At 42.7% G+C, this 11,523-nt stretch overlaps 1 protein-coding gene across 1 annotated transcript; it reads right to left on the reverse strand.

Annotated features, from left to right (window-relative positions):
- Nucleotides 1-3,453: 3,453 nt before the first annotated feature.
- On the reverse strand, nt 3,454-11,031 carry LOC124659864 (protein PHOSPHATE STARVATION RESPONSE 2-like). Its single transcript, XM_047197686.1, has 9 exons — nt 10,809-11,031; nt 9,932-10,582; nt 9,317-9,518; nt 9,160-9,236; nt 9,038-9,077; nt 8,895-8,952; nt 7,950-8,019; nt 3,975-4,179; nt 3,454-3,890 (listed from the first exon to the last, which is right to left on the reverse strand). The coding sequence occupies exons 2-9, from the start codon at nt 10,520-10,522 to the stop codon at nt 3,871-3,873; spliced, it is 1,263 nt and encodes a 420-aa protein (XP_047053642.1). The 5' UTR covers nt 10,523-10,582; nt 10,809-11,031; the 3' UTR covers nt 3,454-3,870.
- Nucleotides 11,032-11,523: the final 492 nt, after the last annotated feature.

Here is an 11,523-nt window from a genome sequence, read left to right on the forward strand (position 1 = left end):
CAGGGTTGGCGACGTCGCTGACGACCTGGTCGAGGACTTGGTAGTTGGCGAGCTTCATCTCCACGCGGTCTCGCCATAGCGCATAGGAACCGCACTGCAGGTACAGGACGTCTTCAGGCTGGCCGCGGAGGGATATGGTGGATAGGGTGAAGGAAGAGTGGCGAGGGGTGGGGGCGCGGAAGGTTGGGTTAATGGTGGTGGAGAGGGAAAGCTGATGGCGGCGGAGGTTCCCGCGCTGGTGGCGCCAGAGGTGGCCACGCCGGCGGCTGGGAAGAGGTTAGGGAGAATCTGATACCATGTAAACAAGGAATAGAATTAACTGTGCAACACACTTTATTGATCTCATTCAAATTACAATATATAGGCCCGTACAGGAGGAGATAGCGAGAGGGCCGTGGTGGTTACAGGGTCGTGGTGTGGTTGTCTAAACGCACGGTGATAGTGGTGACTGAGAAAGTAAACACCACGGATCTATAACCACCACGGCCCCCTCGCTATATCCTGTGCGGGTCTATATATTGTAATCTGATTGAGATCAATAAAGTGTGTTACACAGTTAATTCTATTTCCTGTTTACAATATGTTCCGAGCTTATCAACGTTTTGTGCCCTACGTTGATTGTGCGGGAGGATCAATATAAATCTAGCCAACATCCTGATTCGAGGATCAGTATAAACCCTATCAACGTTTTATGCCTTACGTTTGTCATATTTAAACAAGAAATTTGTGTATTCGAGAACCACCTGATTCGAGAGCACGATAATAAGAGAAGAAATTATCTTAGACAACCACACCATATATTGTACAATAGATTCACCGGAATTAAAAACCATCTACACTACAATGGAGCAATTCTGGGCGAGCAACCATGTTCACAGGAAAAGAAAAGGATACCGCTAATGTCGGCCGGTGGCAAGAGATGTCACCTGATGGGCAGGATCTGATCGGCCTTCAGGTGGCGAGGCGTCGCCAGCAAAATTGTTCTGCGAGAGAGAGGATCGGAGTCGGAGGAGAGGGGGCAAAAGGGAGAACGATGAAGAAGGCTCCACGCTCTGGTGGGCTGGGCCGGTCTAGGCTATGAAAACAACATACCGGCTCAGTCTTTCGAGGATGCTCATAAGGATAAGATGTGCGTGTGTGCGTTCATAGGGATAAATGTATGCGCGTGTATGTGAGCATCTGCGTTAGTACTGTGTTTCTCAACAACAACAAAATACCGCTATATAGTTATATGTAGTAGCGAATAGTACTACATGGTAAAGATATGTAAGATGTCTCGAATGATTATTGTTGTGCGCCTTGTGCACGACGAGATTGAGGAGCGGCCCTTTGCCTTCATCGATGACCCACGAGACTGTTTGGGAGTTTTTGTTGGGGTTTCCTTCCTAGATCCTGGCTTCATCCTCTTTCTTTCTCTGGTCTCTTTTGATATATCCTCATGTAAATAACTTGCTTTTCAGTTTAAATGAATGGCAGAGTATCTGCCTTTAACCCTAAAAGAACTTATATGAAGCAGTGGCGGAGCTTGCCAAGGATAGCTACGGGGATAAAAACATATGAGTTCGAACATGACAAGGAAGTGAAAGCAGTATTCCAATTACTAGTCAAATAAATGATCCATTGCACTCATATTTTGGACATTCTATTACACTTTCCGATTCCTGATTTTATAGGTAACTATGTACCCGCCTGAAAGAGCATGCTCTATCTCGACGGTTTTGTGTGTTTGTTAACAACGCGCGAATGAAATTTTACCATATAATATATGCTGAAGTGTGTCGATGTTGACTATTATCTATGACACTACTATCTATCAATGTGTATTTGCAGTTTCTCTTTTCGCTATTTTTCAGGAAGTTGAATTGAGAAAGAATGATCAAGATATGTGGGAGTTTGCTTAATTTTGAGGTAAACCTCCATACTCTTGTATCATGATGAAATGGATTTTTTCCTATGTAAATTGATATACTCTGCATTTTTTGGGGAAAATATGAATGTATGCATGCTCAATTTAATGCCCAAAATCTTCAAAACTTGCAAAACTGCTCACTGTCTAGATAGTACATGTACTACCACCTCTCTGTTATATTTTTCTATTTTTTCTGCTCCTAGGCTCGCGAGCCGGCTCAAGCTAGACTCGAGCCGAGCCTCTTTTACCAGCTCGTGACAAAAATGAGGTAGCCCGAGCCGAGCCCGTTTGGAACGAGCCAAAGTGTGCCTCGCACCGAGCCCAACTCGAGCTGGCTCGTGTCCAGCCTTATCAACAACGATGTACTGGGCCACCAAAGCAAAGTCATGGCGGCGCGCCGCTTCGTCGTGAGCACCAAGGAGAAGCACCTTGTGTGAAACTGTGACGGATGCCGGCATGGAGAGGAAAAGAGGATAGTCATGGAGGTCGCCATGGGAAGCAAGCTCAAGAAATTCATGGAGGTCATGTATTTTCTCGTCAATCATGTCCTCGCCGGTTAAGAGTGTTAATTAGAAGGGCGGAGAGACATGCTTGGTTGAAAATAACGTTCTATATATAGCAATATACTTCTATAATACTATACTATAACTGTTGTTAATTAAGTTGTTTAATTTCCCTTGGTTACTGACAAACACGTACGAGGTTGTTTTTCTTTGGCATTGGAAACAAGATGCTTTCATGTTTTCATATGCTCCTTCAGTACTACCCTGGTATACAGGTTTATACGTTCTCGTTATTCATTAACATTTTAAGAACGAATAATTATGCCAAAACACAAAATAATGTTTTGACAATGCACCACCATACAAAACTCCTGTTAAATTTTAAACTATGATGACAATGCACCATCATCAATGAATAAAAATGTTTTTACAAGGCAACTGTATCCTGACATTGCAGCACACTCGCACCGGAGAAATATAGCCCACTAATGCATGTAAGCTCCCAAGAATTTTTCTTTGTTTTGTTGAGGAGAGTTTATCAAAGCATCAAGATCATAACGAGGAATACTGAGCCTCTATCCAGGATACAAGTTTCCTAAAATACATTAAGATGCAACAACTACTGTAGAAGTTTGATTCTTCGCTTTAGACAAGCTTAGCTAACAAAGTTTTATCTCTTGGCAAATCGAATATTTGCCGGAATCCATTTTCGACTCAACGCACTTGTGGCCTATGACACGTCAAGTTTCAAGTCTGACAAAAATGTGAACATGGCTCAGTAGACGACTTGGCACCTTCGTAGTAGGCCAAAGGAGCACCGTGCCATAAGCTGAAGCTGGACACCTCGCACGCAGTCACTTCGTCTGGTCTACACTTGTCTCTTAGGTGTTCACCACTAGGTTACCACGACCTTCATGACCAACATCTGTATCAGGTTAGCTTCCCTTTTTTGTAGAAAAAATATCACCGTTTAGCATAGATCATAGATGATATGTGCCCACAGGTGTAGAAACTGGGAGAGTTTTTATTCCACTGTAAAAAGAAGAAACAAAGGTAAATAATATATTCCTAGCCGTATTTGGTACCATAAAGCATGTTCCAAACACACGAGGTGGCAGAGAATATAACAGACACTTGAACTAGTTCATGACCAAATGCCTAAGAAGCTATTGACTTCCTAACGACGAAGAAAGCAATAAGTCAACCCGCTCACAGCAGTAAATCAGTGCGAATTTGCTCGCGCAGCCTTCTGGAGACCTAGATCATCCACATAGCACGGAATCATCGCTGCCGTGTCTGTGGGTACTGTACAGCTAAACCTAGTTCATAGAAATGCTAAACTTTTTCCTCCACAAGAACAAAGACGACTTGATTTTAGTCCGACAGCAGCCAGTCGAATTGTCAAGCCAACTTCATGGCCAATGGGGTTCACACCTTGAGGAGAGCCTGGTTAGATCTTCATTCGTTATCACCTGGTTCTGCAACGAGAAACGTCAAACATCAAATAATCTACAATGACTCATCATAATAAACATACAAAAGCCTTTCGTCGATGATTGCACCTGCTTGCGCCGCTGTTCCATTTTGACTGTTGTTTGGAACATCCTTCCCCGTAGAAGATTCTTTGGGGTCAGAAGATAACTGTGATCCTTCTGCTGAGGTTGAAGCATCCAGCACCTTGTCTGCACCTGGTTTGCATTGCTGCTCGATCATAATCTGAAGGCACTTCCCTTGCTCCTCAATTCTCAGCTGCAAATTTCTTTGGACCTGCAGTTGGTGTAAGGATGGAACCAGAGTAAGGTCAAGGCGCACTTTTCCGTGGCCTAAATTTAACTCACAAGTTGTAATCAGCAGGCTTACCTTACACATTAACTCTCAACTTAGTTGGGCACTTATAAAAAATATTTATGAAAAACTAAATATCAAATAGAAATCTGGGAAGTTTCGCAAATTCCAGTTCCATATAAATTATGTGACATATGAAGAATCAGTCTGTTCTCACAGGAGTTCGATCTCATGTTCAGAGCTGAATGCTACTCTATGCAATCATGGGAGTGGGCTGGTCAGAATCTCAATAAAATTGGCACAGCTAAAGAAGACAGGTTCCAAACGAGTTACATAAATACAGCATAACCTTTATACCAAGACACACCAGAATAACAGGTCCGAGCATACAAACAAGAACAGTATGCTCTGATCTGTCCATGTGGGTGGCAAGGTTCTAGAGCTTCTACAAGTCCCCCCGTCTGAAAATGCGCTCCCACCGGCGCACCCAAGTTACTGCCGGCAGCTAACCCACCACAAAACTTTGTCCGGCAGTCCCAACTCACTCCAGGCTCTCGAGGAGGCTATTGGGGGCGCCAACATGCATGCCACGTTGGATTCTCTCCCATTTGGCCCACATGTTAGTCAAATATCCAACAGCCCCACTACTTCACTCTCCTCCCCCCCTCTCCTTTTTTCTCTCTCACATGCCTCTCTATTGGAGACACCAGTGTGGGCACTACACCAATATTTGTCACCCATGTGCTGCCAGCGCTCCCAAAAACTAGTCTGCCTGCGATGTTGCAAGACAGATTTTTGGGAGGACCGGTGGAGATGCTCTAAAAAACTTGGAACATAAATTTAGCTCAGCATTTTGTTATTTTATGTGTACATGCACCAAAACTGACAACCTATCTATGGCTTTTATTCAGTTCCCTGCATTCACAAGTGTGCAGACGAAGAGACTATCGAAAAGCTAACATTTGTAGTAAGGTTTAGCAAAAGGGAGTTGAAGCAAAATGTGATGAGGGAAGCTCACTGATAAAATTTGAAAACAAGAGAGCCCTATGAAAATTTAGAAAAAGATGGAAATCCATGAAAAAACTGATAAATAGGCATAGAAAGCATGTATAACATCAATAAGGAACTGTGATATAAACTAGCCAACACCATCGAGCCATTAACTATTCTTGCTGATATAAATGACTTACCGAAAGTCATTTTGGTAACACTAACACATTTTTCTCCAGTTAAACAGCTCTTCATTCCACTTAGTGCTTACACCATTTCCCGTGGATATGGACTTCCAATTTAGCTACTTTATTAGAATTAAAAATTGACGAACTGCTAGAGTTTCAATTTAGCTACTACCTCCGTTTCAAAGAATAAGGCGCACGCGTATTCCAAGACGAACTTTGACCATAAAAATTGAGCAACAAAATCTTGATTACGTTATATGCAATTAGTATCGAAGGATTCGTATTGAAAATCAGTTTCTAGTGATGCTAACTTTATATAAACAACCTTTATATATTTAATATAAATCTTGGTCAAACAAAAAGCACGAAAAACGAGGCCGCCTTATTCTTTGAAATGGAGGGAGTACTTTATTAGAACTAAAAACTGACGAACTGCTAGCACTTAATGCTTGCGCCATCTCCTGTGGTTAGCCCCTCGGAGTTCACCATCTTTTTGCGGGACCCAGCCAATATATAAAAGTAAAGAAATATCTCTCACATGACTCGCCACTGTTCTGTCTAGTCCTTGCAGCACCTCCCCTCACAAAAAAAAACCCATCCCTACACCTTACCACCACTGCCGCTTCATTTGCCAACGGTGAAAGCGGTAGGTTCCTTCAAGCGGCGCATTGGTAAGAAAGTGGTAGAGGTAACAATATCAAAGGGGATGAAAACTTCAACAACTCCCATCAATGCCTGGGAGAGCATCTGGAGTTATTGGTGCAGATGTGCATGGCAGCCACAGGAGGAGGGTGGGGGAGAAAAGATCACAGCAGCATAGGTTCAGGAACAAAGTTGCCACACCAGCAGTGAGCGGCTCCAACGTTGCGCCACGTTGATGCTAACAGTGCAGTTGGTAGAGGGGCTGGACAGGCGTACATTACTCCAAGCAGCAAGGCTGAGCTGAAAGGAGAGCCCTATATAATGCCTTATCGCAAGGTTCAAAAAAGCGTTAAGCGTAATCGGTGCGGGGTGGCCTTCCGCTCAGCGCTTACGCGATTTATGCGTGCTTAAGCGGACTTAGTCAACGGAGTGACCAGAAACCAGGAGTTGTAGGCCAAAGAACTAGCAGTACCTAGAAAAAATCCCAGCAGATTGATCCCAAATCAGGAGTTGTATGGTGGCGGAACTAGCCAAGCGCTCTGCTTCAGTCCCGCACGCGCCGCCAGAAGCTTTAGCAGAGGAGGGGATGGGAGATGTGTTGGACTGGTCCCATATCAAGCTCTACCTCATAGCTTAAGCCTGCTACCAGGCCCAATTTCCCTCCCGTGCGCCCCATTTTACCGCGTGCAGTTCTTTGGCACTTGCACGCAAGCTCCCGCAGGAATTATTTCGGTCCACTTCGGCAGCGATTTTCTCCGTTGCAGCGCGCATAGTTGTGCTTAATTAATTAAGCGTTCCGCATAACCGCGCCTAGCGCATAGCTAACCGCTTAGGCCCTAAGCGATGCGGAGGGCCTACAGTTCGCGCATAAGCGTGCTTAAGCGTCCGCTTTCTTGAACCTTGCCTTACCGTGCTGGACTCGATTCCTAGACATGATCTAACAAAAAACAACATGAAAGCCTTTTTCCCAAACAAGTTGGCGTAGGCTAGATATGAAACCCAGCAGAAAAAAAAAGGAAGCAAAAACAAGAACGAGATGGAAAAAGAGAGCCCCTTATAATGCCTTATTGTGCTGGACTCGATTCCTAGACATGATCTAGAGCTAGAAATTCTTGTTGGCATTTTCCCTCCACTAGATAGGAGATACTCAAACTCCAAGGTTTCATCACCCGATGAGTTAACAAACTTAATAAAATACTTACTGCAATTTGCCCAGGAAAAACTCATCTACTCCCTACGGTTCAAAATAATTGCCTAAAAATGGATGTATCTAGGCATGTTTTAGTGTGTAGATACATCCATTTATGGGCAATTATTTTGAACCGAAGGGAGTACTTATAATTAAGTCAGACATTATTTGTTGCCATTACAGTATGCTGGCACATATATGCATATGTACTCAAAAGAATCTGATAAGTTGCAGTTTATGAGATTAAACTGTAGCTAATATGGTAGTTATCCTTTTTCTGAAAGCATTACTTTTGTTCTTATCAAAGAATATTGAATTGAGCAGCATGCAAGAGAGTAGTTTCGCACCACACAAATAACAAATCTCAAATTGGACACATCCAAATTTAGACAAGATCATGTTGCAGAGCGAAATGTAATGATGGGGAAACACAATAACTGTGTTACTACCACCTCTAAGTTATACCAACACATGTACATAAAGTTGTTTAAAAAAAACATTTGTACTGTACAAAATGCCTAAATATTAACTCATTGCAACTCCATGCACATAAAGATCAAAGGACAAAAAATTCAGACAGAGTTAGTACTATACTATATGGTTGCTTCCTTATTTTATGCCAAAGTGGAGCTAACTACAAGAATGTCAAATATGGAAGTCCTAGAAATGCATATGCAATAAGATTGTAAAGCCTCTCCCAGGCAGAAAATACACAAATTATAAAGGAGCAATTTGGTACTTACCTCAAGCTGTTCATGGAGCCTCTTTTGAAGTTCTAACTGGAGACGTAATGCTTCAGTGAGATCAAAACTCCTGCAGGGATACAAGAACTAATGCTCAGGATCCAACAGAAACAACTACTCCCTCCGATCCATAATAAGTGTTGGGGCTTTTAGTTCAATTTTTTATCCATAATAAGTGTCGGGGCTTTTAGTTCAAATTTGGACAAAATTGAACGAAAGCCCCGACCCTTATTATGGATTGGAGGGAGTACATAATTTGCAGGTGGCTATCCGATTAGCTAAAACAGTAAGCCGTTCCACATTTGCAATCAGAATTAAGCTAGGTATAGAGTTAATGAGGCAATTGGAACACATGAGGTTCGAAGGCCAAATCCATGGCATGGGAAGAAATTTGGACAAAATTGAACGAAAGCCCCGACACTTATTATGGATAGGAGGGAGCACATAATTTGCAGGTGGCTATCCGTAGCTAAAACAGTAAGCCGTTCCACATTTGCAATCAGAATTAAGCTAGGTATAGAGTTAATGAGGCAATTGGAACACATGAGGTTCGAAGGCCAAATCCATGTCACGGGAAGAAATGATGGATATGAAACACTCGTCCAAGAAAAAAAAAAGAGAGCATGAACACCCGTTAATGAATCACCTATAAGATGCTTTCCGCACAGAATATAATGTTGTAAACTGGTGATGAACAGTGATGACCTAACAGGACTACTGCTCAACAAAATGTCATCCATGTTAGTACAAATTGTTTGCTCCTTTTCCTTGCAACCAACACCTTTTTCATTAGAGTCAGTTACGATGATAATATGATGGTATACCGTTCTCAATTCAGACATTTATGTATTAGAAAAGGCAGGAAACCATTCAGTTTTCTCATGGCACGTTACACCAGTATTGTCAAAATAAGTTAATTGGGTTTCACATAGGTTGCAAACTTACCCTTTAAGGTCTATAGATGGCAAGTCCTCTTTTGAGGAATCTAACCTTTCTGATGAACCTGAAAATCTCAAATCGATGAACATGGTACAATATTTAAAGAAACCGCTTTCAAGAAATCTACAGGGAAATGGAAAACGACATACCTTCAGATAATTCTGGTCTATATCTGGCAGTTCTGTATTTCTGCAAAACAAGTCAACTCAAAATCAAATAGATAATTCTGGCTTGTCTCAATAATACTCAGCAATAGAGCTGACCAACAGACCTGAAGATGACTTTTTACATGATAAATGGTCAAATTATCTGCCTTCATTAGCTTCAGTACTCCCTTCGGAGTAGCTTCTGCAAGAATTATCAAACAGATGTCAAATGCGTACATTTGATAAATGGAGCAAAAAAGATCAACATCAAACAATACATACTTTCACTGCCGCCAAGTATATTGACAGCATCCACAAAGCGTTCATGAAGTTCAGGAGTCCACCTCATGCGTGTCTTGGAGGTATTGGAGCTGGCAGAGGGTGAGGGTGCAGCAACTACAGATGGTTCAACAGATTGAGATGGAACTATTTGTAGGCTGGCTGATTTGTGAACTGAAGTTGATGGTTGCACAGGCGGCTCAGCCTGTTTCCAAGCATAAATAAGTCAACACTTAGTCTCATGATTATAATACCAAGTGTAAGAGTGAAGAAAAATGATGAAACTGTATACAGAAAACAAATGAGCTAAGCATGTCCCAAATTTTAACCACCCAAGATATAAGATTAATTTTAAGCTCAGCTAAAATCTGCCTGTAGGAGCTAAGCATGCCCCAGATTTGAACCCGAAACAAAATTCGTGATATTGTACATTATACGAAGAATGGGCTCCAACGGCCAAACCTAGCCAAATTAATTCTTCAGTTCACACAAAACTAGCATGTTTTAAACCAACCCTAAGCTTGACATCTTATTGATTTTAGTGCAGCTGCATAGTTTGTAAGTTAAAGAGGAGCATCTCAAATTAACCTGCCAAAATGGCAGAATCAACCAGCATACCTGCGGTTGAGCTTTAGCACCACCTGTGGTGTCAGCAATGTCCTTCCAATCATCGTTCATTAATTCTGTCCACCATTCAGTTTGCTTGGCAAGCTCATCTGTAGATGCAATAGGACTGATGGCAGTCAAATTGTTTCCAGCAGGGACACCATCAGAGTATTCAAGCATGATGTGGTCAGGGCACCATGCTGGTCCAACATCCATTGGAAGATCAGTATAGGTAGGTTCAAGGCCTTCATGATGCGATCCATAAACCATTGCTGAAGAACTTCCATTACTTGGCGTTTGATGAGAAGTATAAGGATTGGCGCTGGTATATTGCTCAGGGTTCGAAACTGAAGAGAACCTTACAGCCTGGGGCGAACACAGAGGGCCAACAGACCCGGTACTGGGGTGAAGCTGCCCACGCATACGAGCAACACTGCTTTGATGAGGTGGGAGAGGGGTTCTTCTCAGCTCTCTCTCCATCAGAACATTCTGCGCATCCGGAAGCCTCGGGAAGTTCTCATCTAGAGTGGCCGAAGGCAGAGGTGATGGCACAGTTACCGGGATTCCAGAAGTGTAGAACGGATTGGTGGTCATCCTCTCCATCCACAATCAGGCCCAAAGCCTTGGATTCGGAAATTCTCTCCTTTTCTAGGGCTGACGCACCTGCAGTAAGAAAACAAAATTGACCATCGATATGAAAAAGGCAAATTTGAGCACGAAACAGATGGATAATCATTTCAAGGTATCATGTGAACCGAAGTCTCAATCGAATCCTCCTAGCGAAGAAAAATTGCAGCTTTTTCACAACAGCAGTACAACTGTGCAGGTATATTAATCCGTCCCAGGGGCGGATCCAGATGGTGCGCCAAAATTGGCGGAGGGCTCGTACCTCAGAAACCAAAGGCCGAAATTGCAGATGGGGTTGAATACGGCATGGACGCGCTGAGGTTGAACCTGGAACGGCGACGGCGGCGGAGTGGTAGGGCACGGCCGCCGCAGCTGTAGATGCCCGGATTGGGGTAGGTGATGCCTCGGGAAAGGAAGACGAAAGGTACAGGACGGCGGAGGAGGAAACCGTGGAACTGGATTTGGGGATTTTTTTTTTCCCCAGATGGGATTTTGGGGATTTTGACTCTGGATGGAGACGGAGGGCAGATTTTTTGATTAAAATGGAAGTACGTTGTAAAAGGGCAAAAAACACTTGGCGGATAATGCAAAATGAGCCCGCATACCTCGGGGTTTTCTATAAAAAAAGGAAAAAAAAGTGAAGTTCTTAAAAAATCTGATTTTATGTACTACTACTTACTACATGTGTACACTCTACCACCACTTAAAATCCATGTTAGTAAGTCTCTATCTCTACTATCTCTATCTCTACCACCACTTAAAAAGACCGAAGTTCCTCCTTTTTCTCCAATCGCAGATTTCGTCAAGTATATTTTTAATAAGATTATTTTGCCCTCCCACCTAATTACATGCTCTCTCTGTTTCTTAAATTAGGACGTAAAAATCTCATGCATGCATGCGAGTTAAAGCCTTTCATTTACTTCTCTTTTAGTACAATGCTAATTCTCCTTATTTATCACTAGCGTTGTTTTGGGCTG

Source organism: Lolium rigidum, chromosome 6, assembly GCF_022539505.1.
Source record: "Lolium rigidum isolate FL_2022 chromosome 6, APGP_CSIRO_Lrig_0.1, whole genome shotgun sequence".
Lineage (NCBI taxonomy): Eukaryota > Viridiplantae > Streptophyta > Magnoliopsida > Poales > Poaceae > Lolium > Lolium rigidum.

Bases quoted from the DNA above. Each gene is read 5' to 3' on its own strand.
- LOC124659864 (XM_047197686.1), bottom strand. From the start codon at position 10,522: ATGGAGAGGATGACCACCAATCCGTTCTACACTTCTGGAATCCCGGTA. The intron at 8,953-9,037 runs GTATGTCGTTTT...TGAGATTTTCAG, and splicing joins TAGACCAGAATTATCTGAAG to GTTCATCAGAAAGGTTAGAT. The intron at 3,891-3,974 runs GTGCAATCATCG...TTCTCGTTGCAG, and splicing joins TGGAACAGCGGCGCAAGCAG to AACCAGGTGATAACGAATGA.